This window comes from Triticum aestivum, chromosome 3A (assembly GCF_018294505.1).
Source record: "Triticum aestivum cultivar Chinese Spring chromosome 3A, IWGSC CS RefSeq v2.1, whole genome shotgun sequence".
Lineage (NCBI taxonomy): Eukaryota > Viridiplantae > Streptophyta > Magnoliopsida > Poales > Poaceae > Triticum > Triticum aestivum.
The window spans coordinates 751228452-751252512 of record NC_057800.1 but is presented as its reverse complement, the minus strand read 5'-3'; the positions used below and the strand labels follow the sequence as shown (position 1 = coordinate 751252512).

Below are 24061 nucleotides of genomic sequence, written 5' to 3'. Positions count from 1 at the left end.
TGGACCTGAACATATGATATTCCACCAAATAGACCAACAAGCATCAACTACAAGATATAATCAACACAACTAACAACCCACAGTTACCAATCTGAGGTTTTGAGACAAAGATTGAATAACAGAGATGAGATGGTGCTAGTGAAGATGTTGATGAAGATTGCCCTCCCACGACAAGAGGATCGTTGGTGATGACGATGGCTTCGATTTCCCCCCTCAGAGGGAAGTTTCCGCGGCAGAATCTCTCCGTCGGAGAGCAAAAGTGCTCCTACCCAGGTTCCACCTCGAGACGGCGGCGCTTCATCCCGAAACCTTCCCTCTGATTTTTTTCTAGGGCAAATGGCATCATATAGGGGAAGATGGGCAATGGAGGCCTGCGAGGGCCACCACAAGCTCGAGGAGCGCACCTAGGGGGTGGGGCACGTCCCCTAGGCTTGTGGCTGCCTGGTGGGTCCCTCTCTGGTATTTCTTTCACCAATAACTTTAATATATTTCAAAAATAAGTCTCCGTCAATTTTGAGCTCATTTGGAGATGTTCAGAAAAATGCCTTCGATATAGCCCTTCCCGGTCCAGAATTCCAGCTGCCCGCAATCTCCATCTTATGTGAAACTTGCAAAATAAGAGAGAAAATGCATAAGAATTGTATCATAAAGTGAAATAATAGTCCATAATGCAATAAATATCAACATAAAAATATAATGCAAAATGGACGTATCAGGATTAAACCCTTCTATAAACTGGTGTTCCATGACCCTATATATGAAATGGATGGGGTAGGCTAGACCTCGTAACCGGGTCATGTCCCATCGGAGGTCGGGCTAGAGCCGTGTGAAAGATCGAGGATGTCACCTAGAGGGGGGGTGAATAGGCGCTTTAAAATAATTACGGTTTAGGCTTGAACAAATGCGGAATAAACCTAGCGGTTAATTTGTCAAGCACAAAACCTACAACAACTAGGCTCACCTATGTGCACCAACAACTTATGCTAAGCAAGATAAGCAACTATGTGATAGAAAGATATATGACAAAGAACAATATGGCTATCACAAAGTAAAGTGCATAAGTAAAGGGGCTCGGGTAAGAGATAACCGAGGCACGCGGAGATGATGATGTATCCCGAAGTTCACACCCTTGCGGATGCTAATCTCCGTTTGGAGCGGTGTGGAGGCACAATGCTCCCCAAGAAGCCACTAGGGCCACCGTAATCTCCTCATGCCCTCGCACAATGCAAGATGCCGTGATTCCACTAAGGGACCCTTGAGGGCGGTCACCGAACCCGTACAAATGGCAACCCTTGGGGGCGGTCACCGAACCCGTACACTTTGGCAACCCTTGGGGGCGGTCACCGGTACCCGTCAAATTGCTCGGGGCGATCTCCACAACCTAATTGGAGACCCCGACGCTTGCCCGGAGCTTTACACCACAATGATTGAGCTCCGAACACCACCAACCGTCTAGGGCGCCCAAGCACCCAAGAGGAACAAGCTCAAGGGTACCAAGCACCCAAGAGTAATAAGCTTCTCAACTTGTAACTTCCACGTATCGCCATGGAGAACTCAAACCGATGCACCAAATGCAATGGCAAGGGCACACGGAGTGCCCAAGTCCTTCTCTCTCAAATCCCACCGAAGCAACTAATGCTAGGGAGGAAAATGAGAGGAAGAACAAGAAGGAGAACACCAAGAACTCCAAGAACTAGATCCAAGGGGTTCCCCTCACATAGAGGAGAAAGTGATTGGTGGAAATGTGGATCTAGATCTCCTCTCTCTTTTCCCTCAAAAACTAGCAAGAATCCATGGAGGGATTGAGAGTTAGCAAGCTCGAAGAAGGTCAACAATGGGGTAAGAACACGAGCTCAAAGGATAAGGTTGAATGGGGAAGAAGACCCCCTTTTATAGGAGCTCCCGATCCAACCGTTATGCTCACAGCCCGCACAGAGCGGTACTACCGCTCCAAGGAGCGGTACTACCGCTAGGGCGGCAGTACCCCTTCGAAACACAACTGCAAGGAGGAAAAAAGGACAAAAGAACCTTTGGAGCGGTAGTACCGCTCGTCCTCACGGTACTACCGCTCGACCTCACGGTACTACCGCAAATGGTAGCGGTACTACTACTTGCGAGCGGTACTAAAAAAATACTTCTGTGCCTACTTCCGCTGAGCAAAACACGAGATTTTGGTCCGGAGCGGTACTACCACTTAGGAGCCACGGTAGTACTGCTCTGGGGCGGTACTACCGCTCAGGAGCTGCGGTAGTACTGCTCTGGAGCGGTAGTAAAAAACTACATCCGCTCTAGTCGCGGTAGTACCACTGCAGCCTTTACCAAAACAGCCACAACTTTTGCAAACGGACTCCGAATTCAACGAAACCAAGTTATTTGGAAAGCTAACGACATGGGCTAACACAATCTTGATAGAAATATCAAGAATAAGCAAATGAGAAAAGTCCCAAAGGAAAAAGGTGAGAACCCTTCCTCGGAAAAGACCGGTAAAACGTCCAACATCGAAAACATCATAGAAGACGCATGTGAACTCCATTTTCGATGAACTCAAGCTTGTCATCAAGATGACCATAAGCTCTAAGACTCACAAAGAGAACCAAATAAGAACCAAGAAACATGATGCAAGGATGCAAGGGTTTGATCTCTCTACTAACGATACGATCAAGCTACCAACTTGAGAGCCGCCCTTGATAGCACGACAAATGATCATATAACCCAGTCTCCCTACTACCACCATGAGACCGGTAAAATAAAAAACCTATCAAGGGCAAACCTTTGCCTTGCACATGGTCCACTTGAGCTAGATGATGACGATCTTGACTCCCTCAAGATGGACCACCTTTCTTGATTGTTTGGCTCGATGAAGACTAGATCATTGCTCCCCCATAGTCCACTATGGGTGAGCCACTCTTCGGCTCATCTTCACAAGTCCATTGACACCACAATGGATGGCAAGATTCAAGCACTTGATCTCTTCGTGATGCTCCACTTGAACTTGCACACGGCAATCTTGATGACGATCACCACTTGATGTCATCCTTTCCATGGGTTGTATGATATCTTCCTCTTGATGCAAGCCCATGGATACGTACCTAACCCCACATAGAACTCTCACATAGACCATGGGTTAGTACACAAAGTGCAATGGACAATGCTTACCATACCATGGGATCACTTGATCCCTCTCGGTACATCTTCTATGTTTTGTGAGTTGACCAACTTGATTCACTATTGACTTAGTCTTGATCAACCTTAAATCTTTGCAACTCTTCATTTGGATGATGTATTGAAGGTAAACATGAATGATCACACAACCTTCTTCTTCAAGACATGCTTGCAATAAGCTCAACACTCGCATGACCAATCTTTGGATAATTCCTTAATAGCACCTTGGTCAACTCATAAACTCCTTGAAACCAACACATGGACTTCAAGAAAATCCTATGGACAAATCCTTCAAATATAACTCAAGACAACCATTAGTCCATAGAGATTGTCATCAATTACCAAAACCAAACATGGGGGCACCGCATGTTCTTTCATCGTGTGTAGGCTTGATCTCGGGCGCGACTGTTCCTGTCCATCTAGGCGTTGTAGCCATCTGGCCCGGCGGGCGCGCACCCTCTTGATCCATAGATGGACTGAGGAGGGTGCCCTGTGTTGCCTCAATGTGACGTCAAACGTCGTGAGGGTCTAGGTAATCCACAGGGTCCTTGCCATAGCGGCGTGGAGGTGGCCGAGTGTTGAGGTTTTCCCGCATTGTCCTGCCCCGACCTTTAGGGGGTCGGTCAGGCTCATCAACGGCTAGCTCCTCATCGAACTCCGCCAGCAGACAGTTGCGTGGATATGAATTCGGTGCACTATGACGCCAGTCTTCTAGTTCTTGCTTGGCAGAGAGCACTTCGACCCACTTTTCATTTAGTGCGTTCGAGTTTGCTTGTAGGAGCCGCTGCTTGCGTTTCATGCTCCGAGCCATGGCAATAAGGCGCCGCCGAAAGCGCTATTATTCGAAGGGGTCTTCGGGGACAACGTAGTCCTCAGTACCAAGGCTCTCTTTTTCCTAGGATTCCGACATATAGTTATCGTCGACCCCTTCAAAGAGGTCGCCGGGATCTAAATTCTCAAGATGCCCTTCAGGTGTGCCATTCTATACTGGGGAGGCTTGAAGGTCCTCCTCAGGGTTGTCAGCATCACTGACTGCTGCGTCACCATTATCGGAGGTAGAGTTATTACCACTAGGTTCCCCATTGTTGGCCCTTCTCTGTCTACGCTTACGTCTTGGAGGGGAATTGGGGTGCCAACCATGTAGACATCATAAGTTGATGCCACAGTCCACCTGCCATTGTTTACTAGAGGCGAGGTGTTTTCTGTGGGGCCATCAGCATCTTCATCCATGTCCGTGGCCTCATCGTAGTCTAACACGTTGGTTAAATCATCGATTGTGGCGACTAGGTGGGTGGTGGGTGGGATGTAAATTTCTCGATCGTTGGCTTTAAGTCCGATCTGATCATAAACTGAAGCCTTGCCGTCTGAGATAGACATGCTCCGGATACGGTCAAGCATCTCATTGAGGTGAGAGAGCTCTTTGGAATTTATTGCTTGGCTATAAGTGGGGCTGACCCGAAGTGGGCCAAGCATATAACTTGATATGCTTTCTGTGTGAAGGGGATCCGAAGATGATTCTAGATCCTGCGCCATGTCGACTCTAAGCATGTCGCAATTTCAGGGGCGGGAGCCGGATCTACGTCCAGATCAGAGATCGAAAGAGGATCGTCTAGAGTTATTACACCGGGGGTCTCCGGCGACACCACATGCCCTGGCCCGACGTCCTTGATAGAGATCGGTTCTGGAGTCGATCCTCCGGAGCCGGGTTGATTCTCAATCCGGCCGGTCGCCCATCCTGACAGGACGAGTTTGTCGCGGCAATCTACGATGTGTTCGAGGCCACCGAAGGTCACAATCCAACCTGGGGCGTAGTTTTCGACGGAAGCGAGGTGGCCTGTCGAGTCGGCGCAGAAGATTATGCTACCGAACATGAAAAGCTGGCCAGGGGCATAAATGCTCCTGCGGCCGTTGCACAGTTGATCTACGAACGAGCCATCGATCCTTCTGTTGATCCCACATCAAAACTCTCAATGGAAGCACCAGTGTCGGTGTCAAAACCAGCAGACCTTGGGGTAGGGGGTCCTGACGTGTGGATCTAGGATGGATGGTAACAGGAACAGAGAGATAGTGTTTTACCCAGGCTCGGGCCCTCTTGATGGAGGTAAAACCCTACGTCCTGCTCTTGTTTATATTAACGGAGATGTATCGAGTATAGAGTTGATCTACCTCGAGATGGTAATATGTGGTCTAACTCTAGGGCTAGGTGAATGATACTGCATTAATCTTCCCTTTGCAGGCTAAACCCCATGGCTTATATATACGCCAGGTAGGGTATCTAGGGTTACAAGGTCGGTACCTAGGCACAAGGCGGCAGGAGAAATCTTGGAGTATACGACAAGTCTTCGATGGAGGTAGTATCAATCACGCCTCCTGCATACTGCCTCCGGAGTCCATCTTGAATACGAATGAAGGCCCCATCGTCCCAACCAAGGAGCATGTGCCGACTAGGTTAGCACCCCCTAATCCGGGACACCATCACTGGCGTCGTAGCTAGCCCCACGTTCGTCGCGCCGGCGCACTCGCCCTCCGCTGCAGCAGCTCGCCTCACGCCCGCACACTCCCAGTCGCCGCGCCATGAGCAGCTCGAGCACGACGGCGACGGGCGCCTCGGCGGCCTCGCACGCAGTGAGCACTGCAGCTGCGGCGGCAGGGGGTCCTGTTTGCCGGATCCGGCGCGCGAGCAGTCGAGATCAGTGTGAGTAATTAGAGAAGGAGGAAGGAGACGAGGGGATAAGGTGATTAACTGCTAATGCATTTCCAGCAAGCCACCCTCGTGCGCTTCCTCGCATTGCTCGGGCCCCTGGCTCGCTAGAAACTGCCGATTCGGCTGTTTCTAGTGAGTCGGCAATTTCTAGCGAGCCAGGCTCATGGATGCTTGAAGGACCGTGCTGTGCAGGCCCAATAGTGTTTGTGGGCCACCAAACAGCCCGGCATCGAAAAGATCCAACATACACCGGGCTTGGTTGAACTTTTGTGGGCAACCAAAAGACACCCCCTAGAGTGTCCCACCCACCCAACCCCCACCCACCACACTTGACTCACCCATGGTTAAATCCTAACCAGACCCTTGGGTTGGGTTAAGAACTGCCCCTAGATTAAGCTAGGGTTGGGTAGGTTCCCTTGAATCAATCAAAAAAACAAATCCATGGCCCAACACACCCGAGGAGAAATGTCCCCGGGAATCTAGATCCTCCTCCGTCCCCTCCGCCGGTATAACCTCGCTCCTCCCCCTCCCTCCCTCCCTCCCCGCGCCGCAAGCGCACCCCCGAGCCGCCGCCGAGCACCCACCCCCCGTCCACGCCCCGGGGCTTCAGCGGCGGCGCCCCTGAATTTCGGGCATTTGTCTCCGAGGTACGGCCACCTTCCGCTCCTCCGGCGGCTGGTCGCTTAGTAGTCCCGGACCAGCCTCCTCGAACCCCGCACGCCCTGCCCGCCGCCTAGATCCGCCCCGGGCCGCCGCTCCGGCCGCCGCTGCTCTGCTCCGCGCCCCGAACGAAAAATCCCCGTTTTCCCCAAAACGAAGGCAATTCGTTCCTTTCCCGCGCCGTAGATTAGTTCCAGCAGTTTGTTTCCGCGGCAGCTCCGGGCTCGGCTCAACTGATGCTCCGGCTCCCGACGTGTTCTGCTGTGCTGAACGAATTCTGCAGAAAAAGATCAGTTTCCGTCAGTTACACCGAATTCCCCAGCCCTGCATCAAGCCAGCCCTGTCCGGAGCCCCGCGCCCTCTCGGCGGGTTCGCCTGCGCGCGCTAGCTAGGGTTAGGGTTTGGGTTCAAATTATCCGGCGAATTCTGCCGTTTCGCCGGTCGCGCGCAAAGTTTTGTCGGTACCCTGTCTGCATCTTTTAATTGGGCCTTCGTTTTGTCGCTGCGATGTTCTGTATCTTTTCAATTCAATTGGTCCTTCGTTCAGTGACGTGTTGTCCGTTGCGCGCTAGCTACGGGAGTGTTTCAGTTATGCGCATTTACAGTTACGTCTGTTCTGAAGACGGTTATTGTAAATTTCTGAATCTGCACTTGGTCTTGCACTCTTAATGCGGTGTTGTGTCGTCACCCATTGTGCGCCATTTTTGATTTGTTATTATACGGCAATTTTGTATCTTCAATTGATTCTGAGCATTTATGTGCGCCGTTCATGCACTAGTTTTGTGTAGTTATAATTCCTGTCATGCCGGGGAGGGCCGTATTTGTACAAGTTTTTTTTTTATCCATTCGTTCTATACCATTTTTGGTAACATTTGTTCCCTTTTGGGCAGGGCTTGGAAACTTCTTGTATGGTCACTTGCTCGACGCTGATTGCTGAAAGATATTGCAGGGCTTGGAGGTCTGATATTTCTCCGAGTAAATTTACTATGTTTCGTACTAGGCCTAAGTTGAGCTCTGTGTAGTTGTAATTCCAGCCACGCTGGTTTTGTCAGCACCCTGCCTGTATCTTTTAATTGGTTCTCCGTTTTGTCGGTATGATGTTCTGTATCTTTCAATTCAATTGGCCCTTCATTCCGTGACGTTTTGTCCGTTGCATGCTACGGTAGTGTTTCAGTTATGCGCATTTACAGTTATGTCTGTGCTAAGACGGTTACTGTAAATTTCTGAATCTGCACTTGGTCTTGCACCCTTAATGCGGTGCTGCGTCGTCACCCATTGTGCCCCAGGATGGTTGTTATTATACAACAATTTTGTATTTTCAATTGATCCTGAGCATTTATATCTGTCGTCCATGCACTAGTTTATAATTCCTGTCATTCACGAGAGGGCTGTATTTTTTTTAAAAATCTTTATCTATTTGTCGTATATGATTTTTTTGGTAACATCGGTTCCCTTTTTTGGGCAGGGCTTTAAAACTGGTCACGTGCTCGACGCTGATTGGTGGAAGAGAGGGCGTGGCTCTGAGGTCTGATATTTCTCCAAGTACACTGTGAAAGCGTGCCTGCTGTTTGTACCTTCTTGACCTGCGACGGAATGGAGTGCAACAAGGATGAGGCCCTTAGGGCGAAGCAAATTGCAGAGAGGAAGTTTGAATCCAAGGACCTGCAGGGTGCCAAGAAATTCGCACTCAAGGCCAAGTCTCTCTTTCCGGATCTTGAGGGCATTATGCAGATGATCATCACCTTTGATGTTTACCTTACATCAGAACTGAAGGTTGCTGGTGAGAATGACTATTACTCTATCCTCTCTGTGGACACGTCAGCAGATGATGAAACTGTGAAGAAGCAGTACAGGAAGATGGCACTTCTACTCCATCCTGACAAGAACAAATCAGTGGGCGCTGAGGGTGCTTTCCAGTTGGTTAAAGAGGCATGGACTGTGTTATCTGATAAAACCAAGAGACTGTTGTATGATCAGAAAAGGAAAGTAGTTGTACTACAACAGAAGACAGCCCAATCAAATAGGACAAGTGCAACTCAAGGTGCAACCAATGGCTTCGAGAATTTCGCAGCCAAATCACCTGCTTTCAAGCCAAGAGCAAACAAGCCAAAGACAGGGCCAACAACATCTGCAGCGCGCCAGCGCCCGCCCCCACCCCCACAGCGCCCGCCTCCTCATCATCAGGCTCCACCTCCAGCAATGAAGGACACATTTTGGACCTCATGCAACAAATGCAAGATGAATTTTGAATATCTCAGAGTGTATATAAATCATACTCTTCTCTGCCCTAGCTGCCGCGACCCATTCCTTGCAAAAGAGGTACCGGTGCCACCAACTGAGGATGTTCATGCAGTACGGGGCTCAAACATCAGTGGTGCACCTCAAGATGCAAGCACTGGGAGAAATTTTCAGTGGGGTCCATTCTCAAGGGCAGCTGGTGCAGCCAGTGCTACTGCATCGTCATCTGCTGCGGCTCAAGCTGCTAATATGGTTCATCAGACATATGAGAAAGTTAAGAGAGACAGGGAGGAGGCACAGGCAGTAGCAAGAAGGGAAGAAGCTTTTCAGAGGAAGCACAATCCTCTAAAAAGGCAAGCAGATGTGTCAACGAACCATGGAATGGGCGATACTGCATTTGGAAAGAAGATGAGAACTGATGCTGGAGTTGGTTCATCCATTCCCTCAGGTCCATGGGCCCAATTTGCTAGAATGCCAGTTGGAACTATACCATTTTCAACCAACAGTGCCTTTGAGTTTCAGATTGTTAATGGTGTGCCCACTTGGAAGCCCAGGCCTGTTACTCGGCTCAGCGTAACTAAGATTTTCTCTAAGTCAGATCTTAAGAGAATTTTGATTGACAAGATGAAGAGCGATTTGAAGGAGAAGCTAAGTGAGATACGAAGTAGGCCAATCCAAGTTACCGTTGATGGTCCAGCGAGCAAGAAATATGTTGAGGTTAGCAAAGCAACAGTTGATTCTACTGCAAAGAAAGATGTTTGTGTGGATCCAGAGGAGAATGGTTCTGCTAATAGCAATGGTTCTGCTGATAGCACAGCTGCTGGAAATGAAGACGAGGACGCTGTGTCTTATACTGTTCCTGATCCTGATTTCCATGATTTTGATAAGGATCGTACCGAGGAATGTTTTCAGAGTGATCAAATTTGGGCTTCATACGACGATGATGATGGCATGCCTCGTTTCTACACATTTATCCAGAAAGTTATCTCCTTGAACCCGTTTAAGGTCAAAATAAGTTACCTCGAGTCGAAGACGAATAGTGAATTTGGACCATTGAGTTGGGTTTCTTCTGGCTTTGCAAAGACGTGTGGTGATTTCAGGATTGCCAAACATGAAATCTGTGACGTGGTCAACATGTTCTCTCACCAGATTAAATGGGAGAAAGGCCCACGTGGGGTGGTCAAAGTTTACCCACGGGAAGGCGATATCTGGGCTTTGTACCGAAACTGGTCCCCTGAATGGGATGGAGATACTCCAGACAATGTGCTGCATGTCTATGATCTGGTTGAGGTACTGGATGATTATGACGAAGATCATGGAATCTCTGTAATTCCCTTGGTTAAGGTTACTGGATTTCGGACAGTTTTTCAGCGTCACCAGAACAAGAACGTCATCAAGAGGATTCCAAAAGAGGAGATGTTTCGGTTTTCACATCAGGTCCCCTTCTATAGGTTGTCAGGGGAAGAAGCTCCAAACGTCCCCAAAGATAGCTATGAGGTAGACCCAGCTGCAATTCCGAAGGAACTTCTTCAGGGGATCACAGAAACAGCGGAGGAGGCAGAAGGAACTTCTAAATCCAGTTGAGATGGTTGATGCTGCGACTCCGTTATACTTTTGTTGACCTGCCCGCCGTTTTGCATCAGACTTTTGTTGGCACTAGCTAGTTTCTATAGCATTTCCTAGCTTCTATACTTTTGACAGTTACCTTTGCATACAAGGGCAGGTCTGGGATTAGCCATTCCTGTCTTGTATGCCATGTGTCTTGGCCGTCTCATCAAGGAAGCTCATAATGTGAGTAAGCGGCGGTCATTTTGTATGTCAGAAAAAAGTCTCTTATATTATATGTGCTGTTTTACCTTGTCGAAAACTTGGAAATATGTGCTATTTTACCTTGTCCAAAACTTGGAAATATGTGCTGTTTTACCTTGTCCAAAACTTGGAAATATGTGCTGTTTTACCTTGTCCAAAACATGGCATTGCTGATATTGGTACTGTTTTTCTCTTTTGCTTGTCTGCCATGTTGGCCTTTTTAGTTAGAGGAACTCTTCTGTTCCTGGCCCATTATCCAAATATACATATGTTGTTGATAATAATCTACCATGAGCAATGCAAACCATTCAACAGTGTTTGTTTCCCACCGTTTGTCTTATTCCTATTTAAGCATACAAATCATCATGCAAGATACGAGAAGTTTGTTCCGTAAGATGCCATGTGGACCGTGGAGTGACGTTTCGACTCCAGATGGTCTAATCTTTCCCCTAGAGATCCGACCTTTGCTAAGCAATGTAGAAATATAGTTTGTTTACATCTCTCTAGTCGTATGAGGATTAATTGTTTGTGATTTTACCTGTTTTATTACTGCTCATCATAATACAGCTGTTAGAGCTTACCATTGTGGGTGGTTCGTGTGGGTGCTCTTACCCACCACACTCACTCTTTCAGGCCGTCACCGGCAAACTACAGAGTTCATCATTAACAGTGGTAATATTAGTATTTGTGGCTGAAGATACTGACATTTGTGGCTGAAGTGTATCTTTTGTTCTTATCTGCGAGCGAAGCTTTTGCCTTTTTCCTCGCAGAGCTCATTTCCATTTGTCCTGGTGCTAACCGAACCCCGAGCGGCAGCATTGTCTGGGCATAATGCGAAGAAAGTCCTTTGGAGCGCATCATCCGTTTCGTCTTCAGGTATGCATACTGCTGTCCTCCACACACCGTTTATGTATCAACAGCCTTTTCTTCCACGCGTGAAGTGTGCCGAATGGATCCTATATGTATGTACAATCACATCCAGCTCAAAAGCGCACCAGTTTTTGCCATCTTATGCTCAAAGGAATCATCATCAACCTTAGCCTCCTATCCTGTGCACATGAGGCCAAAGAAATGCCATGTTTCCAGCATGGGCGCACGCAAGTTTATTTTTTCTCCTCTCCTTTTGGGGGGAAAAGGAAGAGTTTTATTGCCGTGGTGCTCTTGATAACGAGAGTGCCTTGCTGTTTCTGGAAACACAAAAACTCCGCTCCTGCTGGCGGCCTCGAACCAGATCCGCCGCACACCGCGGTCTGGTTCAGAACCAGTAACAGGCGGGCAAACGTATAAATGCAGAGTATTGGAATGAAAACAGCATGGTTATTGCTGGGGTTGCAAAGGCGCGTGCAGCCAGCCTATATTTATGCACATATCGCACGGTCTGTTATGCAGGAAGGCTTGTCAGCGCGCCGTCTGTGCTAACTGTATCTCTTTTCAGTTTGCTGCAGCACTTGATGTTTTGCCGGAGTTAGCTTCTGTCCGCAGGGAAGATCAAGGTACCTACTAGCAGCACTTCATCCTCGCGTCATCGACAATTCGGTGTCGGTTAACTCTGCATGTTTCCTTGGATTCAGTTGAATCGATTCAATTCCGATTCCCTTGTGACACCTGTTGTGTCGATAATTCAGTGTGAGTTAATAGCTGAGGCGGGCCTGACCAGAGAATTTGCCCGTCTGTTTTGGTGGCAGCCCCCTTCCCTTCCCTGGTGGTGGACTTGGTTTTGAACGGGTTGGCGGATCTTCATCTTGGTTCCGTGCCGAACTCGATCGATCGATCGATCTATTCCGTAGTGTAATCTGAAGCATATGAGGGTTGTATCTTGTATATGTATGTAGTATGTGTGCTGGAGGAGCTGTGTGGCTCTAGTGCTGGAATCTACTTTATTTGTATGCAAGCCCAGCCAACTCACAGTAATCATAACCTGAGGACCCTCTATTCATTTTGAGGACAAGTATTTCCGTGCTGCCGTTGGTCGGCGGTGGCTCATTGCCGTGCAGAGTGTGCAGAGTGTTGTAGATCAACGTGGAGCAGAGGGCCACTTGCAGCTGGAACTCCTCCAGGATGTAGCTGTGGCATGCCTCCCTACGGCGCTGCAGCTACATCTCCGACTCCCGCGCGTTGAACCCTACGGCGCTGCAGCGTTGGCTCAAAGATGTCACTGAGGCCTCCAACAGGAACAGGGAACCTGAAGCCCCCGTCGCCCTCGCCATTCATTCCGCCAGCATCTCCCCCCGCCCCTCCCGTTTGACCGACCGCCCACCACCACCCGCCCCATTCAAATCCCCCGCCGCCACCGCCGCCGCTCACCCAGTAGCCGTTGGCCAGCCACCCGGCACGGACTCGCCCAGCCCGAACCCTAGCCGGCCATGGTGTCGCGGGGGCTGTTCGGCTGGTCCCCGCCGCACGTGCAGCCGCTCACGCCCGTCTCCGAGACCTCCGAGCCGCCGGAGTCGCCCTCGCCCTACGCCGCCGACGCATTCGGCGTCGGGGACCCGCCCCGCCACCCCGACGGCGCGGGCCCCGAGGACGGCGACGAGGGGGCCGAGGGCGAGGACCCCGAGCCCCCGCCCGCGGCCGTGCCCTTCAAGCGCCTCTTCGCCTGCGCCGACCGCCTCGACTGGGCGCTCATGGCCGCGGGCGGCGCCGCGGCCGCCGCCCACGGGGTCGCGCTCGTCGTCTACCTCCACCTCTTCGGCCGCGCCATCAACTCCCTCCACGGCCGCCACACCGACCAGCTCTTCCGCGACATCAAGCAGGTGCGCGCACGCCCCGTCTTCCCCCCCGCAGCAGCCGCAGATCTCACTCTCACTGCCATGCCGGCTCCATGTTTCGGTAGCTAGCTGGGTACTGGATTCGGTTACAACATTTGTGATGGTTCCGCCTAACTTGCTCAAACAGAAGAGGAGATGATCCTATGGAGAGATTTGCTACTGTCAGTTGCTATTGGAGTCCTGGTGTACTGTAGATGCAAATTGTAGTCGATGATGTGATGTTCTGATGTTTGGCAACTAACACTTCTTTACTCATGCGCGCTGCTTAGCTTGACGAGATTATTGGTGTCATAATTTGTCGGTTGGATGGGTTGCTTTATAGGAAGGGGATTATAATTTGTAGCATTTTTTCTGGATGGAAATACCGACAAAGGAATTTCGTTACGACGACCGTTTAAGTAGGGTTAAGACGTTTTGTGGACGGGGTACCGACAAGAGAATCTAGTTCAGGATGACCATTTAAGCAGGGTTAGCCAATTGAGGCCTGTGTACTACTTGTCGCTTTCCGCATAATAATTCAATGATGTCCTGCCAGATCAGGATGGCACTTTTCCAACCAGACCGTGACGTCCGACATGCTGGCTGTGCTTAACTAGCTGCATATCTTTCATTAGTTCTGAGAATGCATTTTTATGGTTTTCAAAAAGTGATAGATGCATCTGTTTAAGTAATGCTATATATTTATGGTTTTCCTGCAGTACCTGGGTGTAGTTGGCAATCTGGGGTTCTCTTAGAACATTTGTGCTAGTTTCGTTCTATTTCTGCCTAATTTGCTCAAACAGAAGAGGAGATGATCCTAGGGAGAAATTTGCTTCAATCAAGTGCTTAGGACTGAATGTGAAGATGTGCTGTCTTAGTCCTGGCGTACTGTTCATATAAATTATAATCAATGTTTAAGTAATGATGTCCTGCCAGATCTGGATGGCTCTTTTCCTACCAGATCATGACGTCCGACATGCTCGCTGTGCGTGACTAGCCGCATATCTTTCATTAGTTCTGATAATACATTTTTATGGTTTTCCAAAAGTGATAGATGCATCTGTTCAAGTAATGCTAGTATTTATTTATGGTTTTCCTGCAGTACCTGGGTGTAGTTAGCAATCTGGGTTCTCTTAGAACATTTGTGCTAGTTTCGTTCTAGTTCTGCCCAATTTGCTCAAACAGAAGAGGGGATGATCCTAGGGAGAAATTTGCTTCTATGCTTAGGACTGAATGTGAAGATGTGCTGTCTTAGTCCTGGTGTACTGTTCATATAAATTATAATCAATGTTCTGATGTTAGGAGAAGTCTGCTTAAATCAAGTGCCTAGGACTGAATGTGGCTGTTCAAGTCCTGGTGCACTGTTCATACAAATTGTAAATCGATGACGTTCTGATGTTTGCCAAGTCATACTTCTTTACTCATGCCTGCTACTTACATTGTTTTACGAGATTGTTGCCATCACAATTTGCTGGGGTTGGATGCACTGCATGGGTTGCTTTATAGGAAGGGGATTATAGTTTGTATAATTTTGTCGGGATGGAACACCGACAAGGGAGTTTAGTTAGGATGACCGTTTAAGTAGGGTCAAACCATTTGGTGGATGAGATACCGATAAGAGAATTTAGTTCGGGATCACTATTTAATAGGGTTAGCCATTTGGGGGCCATGTGCTCGCACTGTGCTCGGTAGCGGCCAAGCTCATGGGTTCTTGTTTGGGCTAGACGACACGTAAGGGGTAAGGCGTACACGAGGTCCCAAAAGTAGTACTTGTTGCTTTACGCATACAATTCAATGACGTCCAGCCAGATCTGGATGGCTCTTTTCCAACCAGATCTTGACGTCCGACATGCTCGCTGTGCATGGCTGGCCGCATATCTTTCATTTGTTCTGATAATACATTTTTATAGTTTTCAATTCCTGAAGATGATGCTACGGAGAAATCTGCTTAAATCACGTGCTTAGGACTGAATGTGAAAATGTGCTGTTCGATTCCTGTACTGTTCTTTTTAGGTGCTACTGTCAATATAAGTTATAATCGATATGTACTGTTAATATAGATTATAATTGATGTTCTGCTGTTTGGTAAGCAGTAGTTATTTATTCATGCCAAGATTATTGTCATCATACTTATTCCATTTGCTGGGGTTGAATGTGCTGCATGTGTTTGCTTTAAAGGAAGGGAATTATAGCATTTTATCTGGATGGAATACCGACAAAGGAATTTAGTTAGGATGACCGTTTAAGTAGATTTAACCATTTGAGGCCTGCACGCTCAACCGGTCACCCCACTCAGTAGCGGCCAAGCGCATATGTTCTCCTTTGGGCTAGACGACGTGAAAGTAGTACTTGTTGCTTTCCACATACAATTCAATGGATACACCAAAGTTCGTGTCAACCACAATCTGGATGGCTCTTCTCCAACCAGATCATGACGTCCGACATGCTTGCTGTGCGAGGCTGGCTGCATATCTTTCTCTTTTGATAATTTATTTTTATGGTTTTCCAAAAATGATAGGCACATCTGTTTAAGTAATGCTATTTATTTCAATCCAATATGATCTGACTATGCTCTGTAATTGTTCTTACTGCATTATTGTGCTGAGCTCATACCATCTCAATTTGGAGCCCCAACTTGCTATTATGATTTTCTACTTATGTTTACCTGATTAATTTTCTATTTCACTTGTTTGTATGTGAATTTGAATGCAAACCACGCTTTCTACAAATCCATATGGAAGAAGAGAACCACTCTCGTGAATCTTTACAAGTTCATGCTTGAAATTTCGTTTGCATGAACCTTTGCATACCGGTCTATGGGAAACTTGTAACTTTGTCATGCTTTTCTGTACAGATGTTAGCGCTCACTTATCAATTTTGTAATTTGCCACGCTACGTGTAAATACTGCATATTAGCTGTCTTTTGTCCCAGAAAATGTTTGTGTATCGTTCACTTGTCTTGCTGTCTGCCTATAATAGTTTTTCTCTACCAGATTATTTGTCTTTGTGTTTTACAAGTCACCCTTTTTGTTGTTGGCTCTGCAGCATGCTTTATACTTCCTCTATATAGCCATTGGTGTGTTCTTTGCTGGATGGATAGGTAAGATGAGTCTGCATCAACTTATCAAAATCACTAAACGGTCCTTGTACATTTTGCAAATTTCATTAAGTCTGCTGTATTTACAGAGGTTTCGTGCTGGATTTTGACTGGGGAAAGGCAGACAGCAGTGATAAGGTCAAAGTATGTCCAAGTCTTGTTAAACCAAGACATGAGTTTCTTTGATACCTATGGAAACAATGGTGATATTGTTAGTCAAGTGCTGAGTGATGTCTTGCTCATTCAGTCTGCCCTGAGCGAGAAAGTGAGTTTTCATTGCTGAACCTTCTTAATTATTGATAATGAATTGTGTTACATATCTGCTCTATAGTCTATTGAACCATTCTATAGTTTATCTTGCTGTTATAAGGTTCATTCAGTCTTATGATTAACCTTCTTAACTGTGGATAATAAATTGCATGCTTGATTGTCTGTTTCGCCATATGGTCTACCGAACTGTTATGTATTATCTTATATGGTCTACCGAACTGCTATGTATTATCTTATATATGGTCTATGGTTCATTTTGTATTTTATATTGCTGTTGTACGGTCCATTGAATTGTTTTGAATTGTGTTATTTTTAGGTTGGAAACTACATCCACAATATGGCTACATTTTTTGGTGGACTTGTCATTGGTTTGGTGAACTGTTGGCAAATAGCTCTTTTGACATTGGCTACTGGACCCTTCATTGTTGCTGCAGGAGGAATATCAAACATATTTCTCCATAGGCTGGCAGAAAATATTCAGGATGCGTATGGCGAGGCAGCAAGCATTGCTGAACAGGTATATTAACTTGCCTGTGAACCGATAAGAAAATAAAACCTGTCAATTGTTTCTATTGATATTGTTGGCTGGGTCACTTTAGTTGCAAAATAAAGCATGCTTGGTTTTCAGAGTTGCATCCATCAACCACTGTAAATGAAGTTGTATATCCAGCTGAGCAGTGCTTGTTTTGCAGGCAATCTTATACATTAGGACTTTGTACTCCTTCACAAATGAGACCCTGGCAAAGTATTCTTATGCTACTTCGCTTCAAGCGACTCTGCGCTATGGGATTCTGATAAGTCTGGTGCAAGGTCTTGGTCTCGGATTTACATATGGGCTCGCCATATGTTCCTGTGCCTTACAACTTTGGGTCGGGAGATTCCTTATTTTGCATGGAAGAGCCAATGGTGGTGAAATTGTAGTTGCCCTGTTTGCTATTATTCTGAGTGGACTGTAAGCATGTTAATTGTCAGAGATTTCCTTATTTCTACACTTCTGCACTAATGATCATCTTACCCTGTGCTCTTAATTATTTGTAGTGGACTCAATCAAGCAGCAACGAACTTCTATTCCTTCGAGCAAGGGCGTATAGCTGCATACAGACTCTATGAAATGATAAGCCGTTCAACTTCTACTGTAAACCAGGATGGTCGTACCTTAAATTCAGTACAAGGCAACATTGAGTTTCGTAATGTCTACTTCAGTTATCTCTCCCGCCCAGAAATCCCCATCTTAAGTGGCTTCTACCTTACTGTACCTGCTAGAAAGACTGTTGCTCTTGTTGGCAGAAATGGTTCAGGAAAAAGCAGCATAATACCTCTCATGGAGCGATTCTATGACCCAACCTTAGGTATTATAGTTTTCTTTGGGTTCCTTAGGTATTATTAGTTGCAAGCTATTTTTTCTATTATCTTGTCACCTCAACTATGCTTATGGTTTACTCGTTGTTATGTGTCACAGGTGAAGTACTTTTGGATGGGGAAAATATAAAGAACTTGAAGCTAGAGTGGTTAAGAAGCCAAATAGGACTTGTGACCCAAGAACCAGCATTGTTGAGCTTGAGCATTCGGGAAAATATCGCGTATGGAAGATCTGCTACAACTGACCAGATTGAGGAGGCAGCCAAAACAGCTCATGCACATACTTTCATCAGTTCGCTAGAAAAAGGATATGAAACCCAGGTACCTTGCTGCTTTTATCTTAGAAGTTGCTGGAACGAGAATTTCTTTATTTATTTTTACAGTTCTGACATGTTGTTTAATTCAAACTAATATGAAATAGGTTGGCCGTGCTGGGCTTTCGCTGACTGAGGAACAAAAGATAAAGCTCTCCATTGCTCGTGCTGTGCTCTCAAATCCATCAATTCTTTTGCTGGATGAGGTTACTGGTGCTCTTGATTTTGAGGCTGAGAAAGCTGTTCAGGAAGCACTAGATGTTTTGATGCTCGGGAGGTCTACTATCATTATAGCCAGACGTCTCAGCCTTATCAGGAATGCTGATTATATAGCAGTGATGGAGGAAGGCCAACTTGTTGAGATGGGGACACACGAAGAATTGTTAAATCTTGATGGTCTTTATGCTGAACTTCTTAAGTGTGAAGAAGCAGCAAAACTTCCGAAGAGGTCAGTGCATCATCTCATATGCAACTAGTGATCCGCTACTTCCTTGGAAGTATAATTTTATGTTTGTGCAAACTTTCCTGATTCTTCTTTGGTGAACAGCTGTCGTTTTATTTTGATTTGAGTTCCTATGTTGATGTAGAAATATGATAAAAAATAAATCTGCTTATGTACGCGACTGCCACTATTACATTTCAACATGGCTACTTTGTCGCATCTTTACTTTTTTACTACCTCCGTCCTGGTTTATTAGTCCCTTTAGTATTTTGTGCCTACTTTATTGTGTTATATTGTCTGATTTGTTTATGTCCAACGGAACGGTGATATTTCCTCATTCTAGCTGCTTTATTTGTTTGTAACATCTATCTCTTAGTTTCTGTATACCGAACAAAGAATAGTGGCATTCTGTTTTAATATTATATGGTAATCTTGGACGGATGATGTTAAGGTGCAAATTGTTCTGATTCCTCTGGGCTCACTCATCTGTGCATTTGATATTGTACAAATTTTATTTTCATACACGTGACCTGCATGATGAAAGTGAAATATCTAAGTTATGTACATGTATATTTTGATTGAGCTGTTTGTGTCAAGCAATATGTGTAACTGCCTCTTAGCTTGCAGAAGAGCTGTTACTTCTGAATGCTTATTTCACACACAACATATGTTGGGGTTTCAGTGAAACAGTTTCAGTTCCTTGACATACCTTACCTTCTGTAAGCTCTGAATTATTTATTGTGCTATTAGCTTCAGATTGATGTCGCTCAGTTCCTTGTATATGCCTACTATAAGGTCTTAACAATTTACTTTGCTCCGCTGGAATAAAATGTTTGTTTGTCATGCCTGCAGCAACTGGCATAATACAATACTGATTTCATAGATCTGTTAGGTTTTGTTTGTCCTTTGAAGTGTTTATTGGTTTTGTCTGCTGATCGAAAGCACTTGTTTTCTCCTAAACTGTTTCAGGACACCTATGAGAAACTACAAAGAGCCCAGCTCCTTCCAAATTGAACGGGATTCGTCAGCAAGTCACAGCTTCCAGGAGTCATCTTCTCCTATCATGTCAAAATCACCTTCACTTCAGAAAACACATGGTTTTCTTGCATTTCGAAATTCTGATGCTAACCCTAACTCACGTGAGTCGCCAAACATTCAGAGTCCTCCTTCAGAGCAAATGGCAGAAATCAGACTACCAATGGTTCCTTCTGAGAGAGCTCCATCCATCAAAAGGCAGGATAGTTTTGAAATGAAATTGCCTGATCTTCCCAAAATCGATGTCCCCCTACATCGACAGTCTTCAAATACTTCAGATCCAGAATCACCAATATCACCATTATTGACTTCTGATCCAAAAAATGAGCGTTCCCACTCGAAAACTTTCAGCCGAACTCTTGATATGTTTGATAATTTTCGTTCTGATCCATCAAAGAAGCATCAAATGAAGGCTCCATCATTTTGGAAGCTTGCTGAGCTTAGCCTCACAGAGTATTTTTATGCTCTGCTGGGGAGTGCTGGTGCTGCCTGCTTTGGTTCATTTAATCCTCTTCTTGCTTATACGATATCCTTAATACTGGTGGCATACTACAGAATAGGTGTCCGCGATGTACATGATGAAGTGAACAAGTACTGCTCATTCATTGTTGGCATGGGTATAATTACTGTGCTGGCTAACTTCTTGCAACACTTCTATTTTGGTATAATGGGAGAGAAAATGACTGAGCGTGTAAGAAGGATGATGTTTTCAGGTATGTAATGAAAGTTTCATTCTTGTGTCCTTGATGGTGCAAACCCTCCTTTTATAACATATTCTTGGCATAATATCCCCGTTACATGAAGCACATCTCATCAATATCTAATGCATTGAATAATGCTACAATGTTCTAACATCGTAGCTTAGTATTAGTAATTTAGTATAAAAAATGCCGTTGTACTGCCCAAGACTGATCTGTGATTGCTGCCCCTTTACTGCATTCCAGCAATTCTACGCAATGAAGTCGGATGGTTTGATGATGAGGAGAACAGTGCGGACATTTTGTCAATGCGACTTGCAAATGATGCAACCTTTGTTCGTGCTGCTTTCAGCAACAGGCTTTCTATATTCATCCAAGATACATCAGCTATTTTTGTGGCACTTCTTCTTGGTATGCTGCTAGAATGGCGGGTTGCTCTTGTTGCACTCGCAACCTTGCCTATCCTTGTGATTTCTGCAGTCGCACAGGTTAGCCCTCATCAAATTTCATCATTCTGATTCCTGACAATTGTAAGGCTATTTGTTTTGAAGCTTCCGTTTTGCATGTACGGATATATCTTTATACTAAATGTCTATGCTATGTTACACTGTTACAGTTTACATGATTTGTTTAGTTATTTCTTGGTAAGGTTCAAACTGTGTCCAAGTACGAGTTACATCGAAACTGGAATCATGTTTTCATGATATTGATATATCTGTTGGTGTTCTCGTTACCAGCCAATTGCAATACTTGATAGTGCCCTGATGGCATCTCTCTAACAACATTCCAACTTCCAAGTGAAGCAACCTCCTAATATCCCCTGCCATACCTGGGCTGCTAAAACAATAACATGCACAATATAACCAAAATTTCTAGAACAAGAACTTCACAGCTCTGTTGAACAATGAGTGCGCTTCCTAGTGTCACAGGCTTGCTGTTCTTGCCTTAGCTGTACAACTTCTGCTCTGTTGAGGCAGTTTACTAGCAGATGTCCCTGTCATCCTTAATTTGGCAGTAGCTATGTATAAAAGCTTGGTTCCATATAAAAACAAATATTTTTCTACATGGTATACTCAAAACTGAAGTCAGAGTTGCAGAATATGACATTACAGAGTTGGCTTTGTGTCGACCAAATTTTCTCTGGAACGGCATAACATCTTTCACATAGGTGGACATTTTTTTCCCACATAGGTGGACTTTAAGGCCGCTATACTAGTCCACCTATATTTTCATTCATATCACCATTTACAAAAAGTTAATTTCAATCGGCATACCACCTTATGCAGTCAAAATGGTCACTGGTGTGTCTACTGTCTCGGAGACTAAGACAGTATCATCGTTAATTATTTTAACTGCTTTTACTTTTCTGTTTCCGGCCCATTTAAGTTCAAGTACACGTTTTAATCCATAGTTGCATTACTCTTGAGTAAGTTCTTACTGAGCTCTTATTAAACTGTACAATGGGGCTGATACTCGGATTCTTCCTTTCTTTTTTCAGAAAATGTGGCTTTCTGGCTTTTCTAGAGGAATTCAGGAGATGCACAGGAAAGCTTCTTTAGTTCTTGAAGATGCAGTCAGGAATATCTATACTGTGGTGGCATTCTGTGCTGGTAACAAAATAATGGAGCTTTACAGATTGCAGCTTGGAAGTATTCTCACAAAAAGCTTTGTTCATGGGATGGGCATTGGCTTTGCCTTTGGCTTCTCTCAGTTCCTTCTTTTCGCCTGCAATGCGCTTCTGCTGTGGTATACAGCCGTAGCTGTGAAGGCTGGGCATCTCAGCCTGCTAACAGCACTCAAAGAGTACATCGTCTTCTCTTTTGCGACCTTTGCACTGGTGGAGCCATTTGGCCTTGCGCCATACATCCTCAAGCGTCGGAAATCCCTCACCTCAGTCTTTGAAATTATTGACCGAGTACCCAAGATTGATCCAGATGATGCCAGTGGCCTGAAACCGCCTAATGTGTACGGGAGCATTGAGTTCAGGAGTATTGATTTTTGCTACCCAACTCGACCCGAGATGATGGTTTTGAGTAATTTCAGCCTTAAAGTCAATGGAGGACAGACTATCGCTGTGGTGGGTGTATCTGGGTCAGGGAAGAGCACGATCATTTCTTTGATCGAGCGGTTCTATGACCCCACTGCTGGCCAAGTTTTGCTGGATGGCCGTGATCTGAAGCTGTTCAATGTGAGGTGGCTGCGGAGCCACATGGGTCTAGTTCCTCAGGACCCTGTCATATTCTCCACAACCATAAGAGAGAACATCATATATGCCAGGCACAATGCGACAGAATCCGAGATGAAGGAGGCTGCCAGGATTGCAAACGCCCATCATTTCATCAGCAGCCTGCCCCATGGCTACGACACGCACGTGGGGATGCGTGGAGTGGACCTGACGCCTGGGCAGAAGCAGCGGATCGCCATCGCCCGTGTGGTGCTGAAGAACGCGCCCATTGTGCTGCTCGACGAAGCCAGCTCCGCCATCGAGTCCGAGTCCAGCAGGGTGGTGCAGGAGGCGCTTGACACGTTGATCATGGGGAACAAGACGACGATCCTTATCGCGCACAGGGCGGCCATGATGAAGCACGTGGACAACATTGTGGTGCTGAACGGTGGCAAGATCGTGGAGCAAGGGACGCACGACTCGCTGGTGCAGATGAATGGATTGTACATCAAGCTGATGCAGCCTCACTTCACCAAGGGGTTCCGGCAGCGTAGGTTGATATAGATGATTGGTCTGGTAGATCTTGTACATTACCTTACCCCAATGGAATTAAGCTAACCGGTTCCGCTTTGCTGACTGGCAACTGGCAAACATGGATGGAAGGTAGCTTCCTGTCGCTGCAAGACATGGTACAACTATTCGTGCATGGTCTGACAGAATAGGATTGTCAGATGGTATTCAATATTGATTATATGTTACTGGGGCTTTGATGGGGCTGAAATTCTATATTGGTATTTGTCATTTTGAAAATTACACCGGGGCGTGGAGTGGATGGAGCTGGAATACCATTGCAGCGCATCAGATCGGCTCCATCGTTGCATGATTTGGCGAGCGAGCATGCACTTTCTTCTCAAGACATTTGACATGTGCAGGCTGTGCTACCTATCCATTCATGTATGCCCTTTTTGTAACTGATGATTGTTAGATTGGGTTCCTACTTTGGCGCAGATTGGAACTAGAGATAATTGACCTCTTCTGCCCATTTAGGATCTGGGCAGAGAAGCCAAGCCATCCGCTCGATCCCGCGCCGACCGCATGGCCATGCTGCCCCAACCTGGTGTCGCCGCGTGCTGATTGCAACGGCCGCCACGCAAAGGCCACCGATGCGCGATGACAGCATGACAACTCAGCGTGCAGGCGAGCTGACCATCTCTGCCCCAGCAGTTCCAGTCAGTTGCCGCCCCCTCAACCCCCAGCCACCTTTGGCTTTCTCGAGCGGATCTGGGTCACGCCCCGGGGAACGACACAGGAGCGGCTTCCGTAGTGATATATAAAAAATTACACAGAATTGCTCAGGAACAT

The 24061-nt window shown here is 46.3% G+C and overlaps 2 protein-coding genes and 1 long non-coding RNA gene across 4 annotated transcripts; all 3 read left to right on the top strand.

Moving 5' to 3' along the window:
- Positions 1–6249: 6249 nt before the first annotated feature.
- LOC123063741 (uncharacterized) lies at positions 6250–10619 on the top strand. Of its 2 annotated transcripts, none has more exons than XM_044487653.1 (3): positions 6250–6372; positions 7417–7484; positions 7992–10619. In XM_044487653.1, the coding sequence occupies exon 3, from the start codon at positions 8120–8122 to the stop codon at positions 10346–10348; it is 2229 nt and encodes a 742-aa protein (XP_044343588.1). In that variant the 5' UTR covers positions 6250–6372; positions 7417–7484; positions 7992–8119; the 3' UTR covers positions 10349–10619. The 2 variants fall into 2 exon arrangements, with proteins under 2 accessions (XP_044343588.1, XP_044343587.1); XM_044487652.1 differs by having other exon boundaries at positions 6331–6513.
- Positions 10620–11455: 836 nt separating this feature from the next.
- On the top strand, positions 11456–12560 carry LOC123063742 (uncharacterized). The gene is made up of 2 exons (XR_006430542.1): positions 11456–12066; positions 12259–12560. It is a non-coding gene; the product is annotated as an uncharacterized lncRNA (long non-coding RNA).
- A 220-nt stretch (positions 12561–12780) lies between these two features.
- On the top strand, positions 12781–23512 carry LOC123063740 (ABC transporter B family member 20). The gene is made up of 11 exons (XM_044487651.1): positions 12781–13326; positions 16366–16420; positions 16507–16682; positions 17004–17204; positions 17380–17639; positions 17726–18036; positions 18147–18367; positions 18468–18808; positions 19772–20550; positions 20782–21023; positions 22034–23512. The coding sequence occupies exons 1-11, from the start codon at positions 12937–12939 to the stop codon at positions 23261–23263; spliced, it is 4206 nt and encodes a 1401-aa protein (XP_044343586.1). The 5' UTR covers positions 12781–12936; the 3' UTR covers positions 23264–23512.
- The last annotated feature ends 549 nt before the right edge of the window (positions 23513–24061 follow it).

What these genes read in the sequence shown, in the direction of transcription:
- LOC123063741 (XM_044487653.1), top strand. Translation starts at nt 8,120, where the DNA reads ATGGAGTGCAACAAGGATGAGGCCCTTAGGGCGAAGCAAATTGCAGAG.
- LOC123063740 (XM_044487651.1), top strand. Translation starts at nt 12,937, where the DNA reads ATGGTGTCGCGGGGGCTGTTCGGCTGGTCCCCGCCGCACGTGCAGCCG. An exon ending in GTTCTTTGCTGGATGGATAG is followed by an intron (nt 16,421 to 16,506) that starts GTAAGATGAGTC and finishes CTGTATTTACAG; the next exon opens with AGGTTTCGTGCTGGATTTTG. An exon ending in CAGCAAGCATTGCTGAACAG is followed by an intron (nt 17,205 to 17,379) that starts GTATATTAACTT and finishes CTTGTTTTGCAG; the next exon opens with GCAATCTTATACATTAGGAC.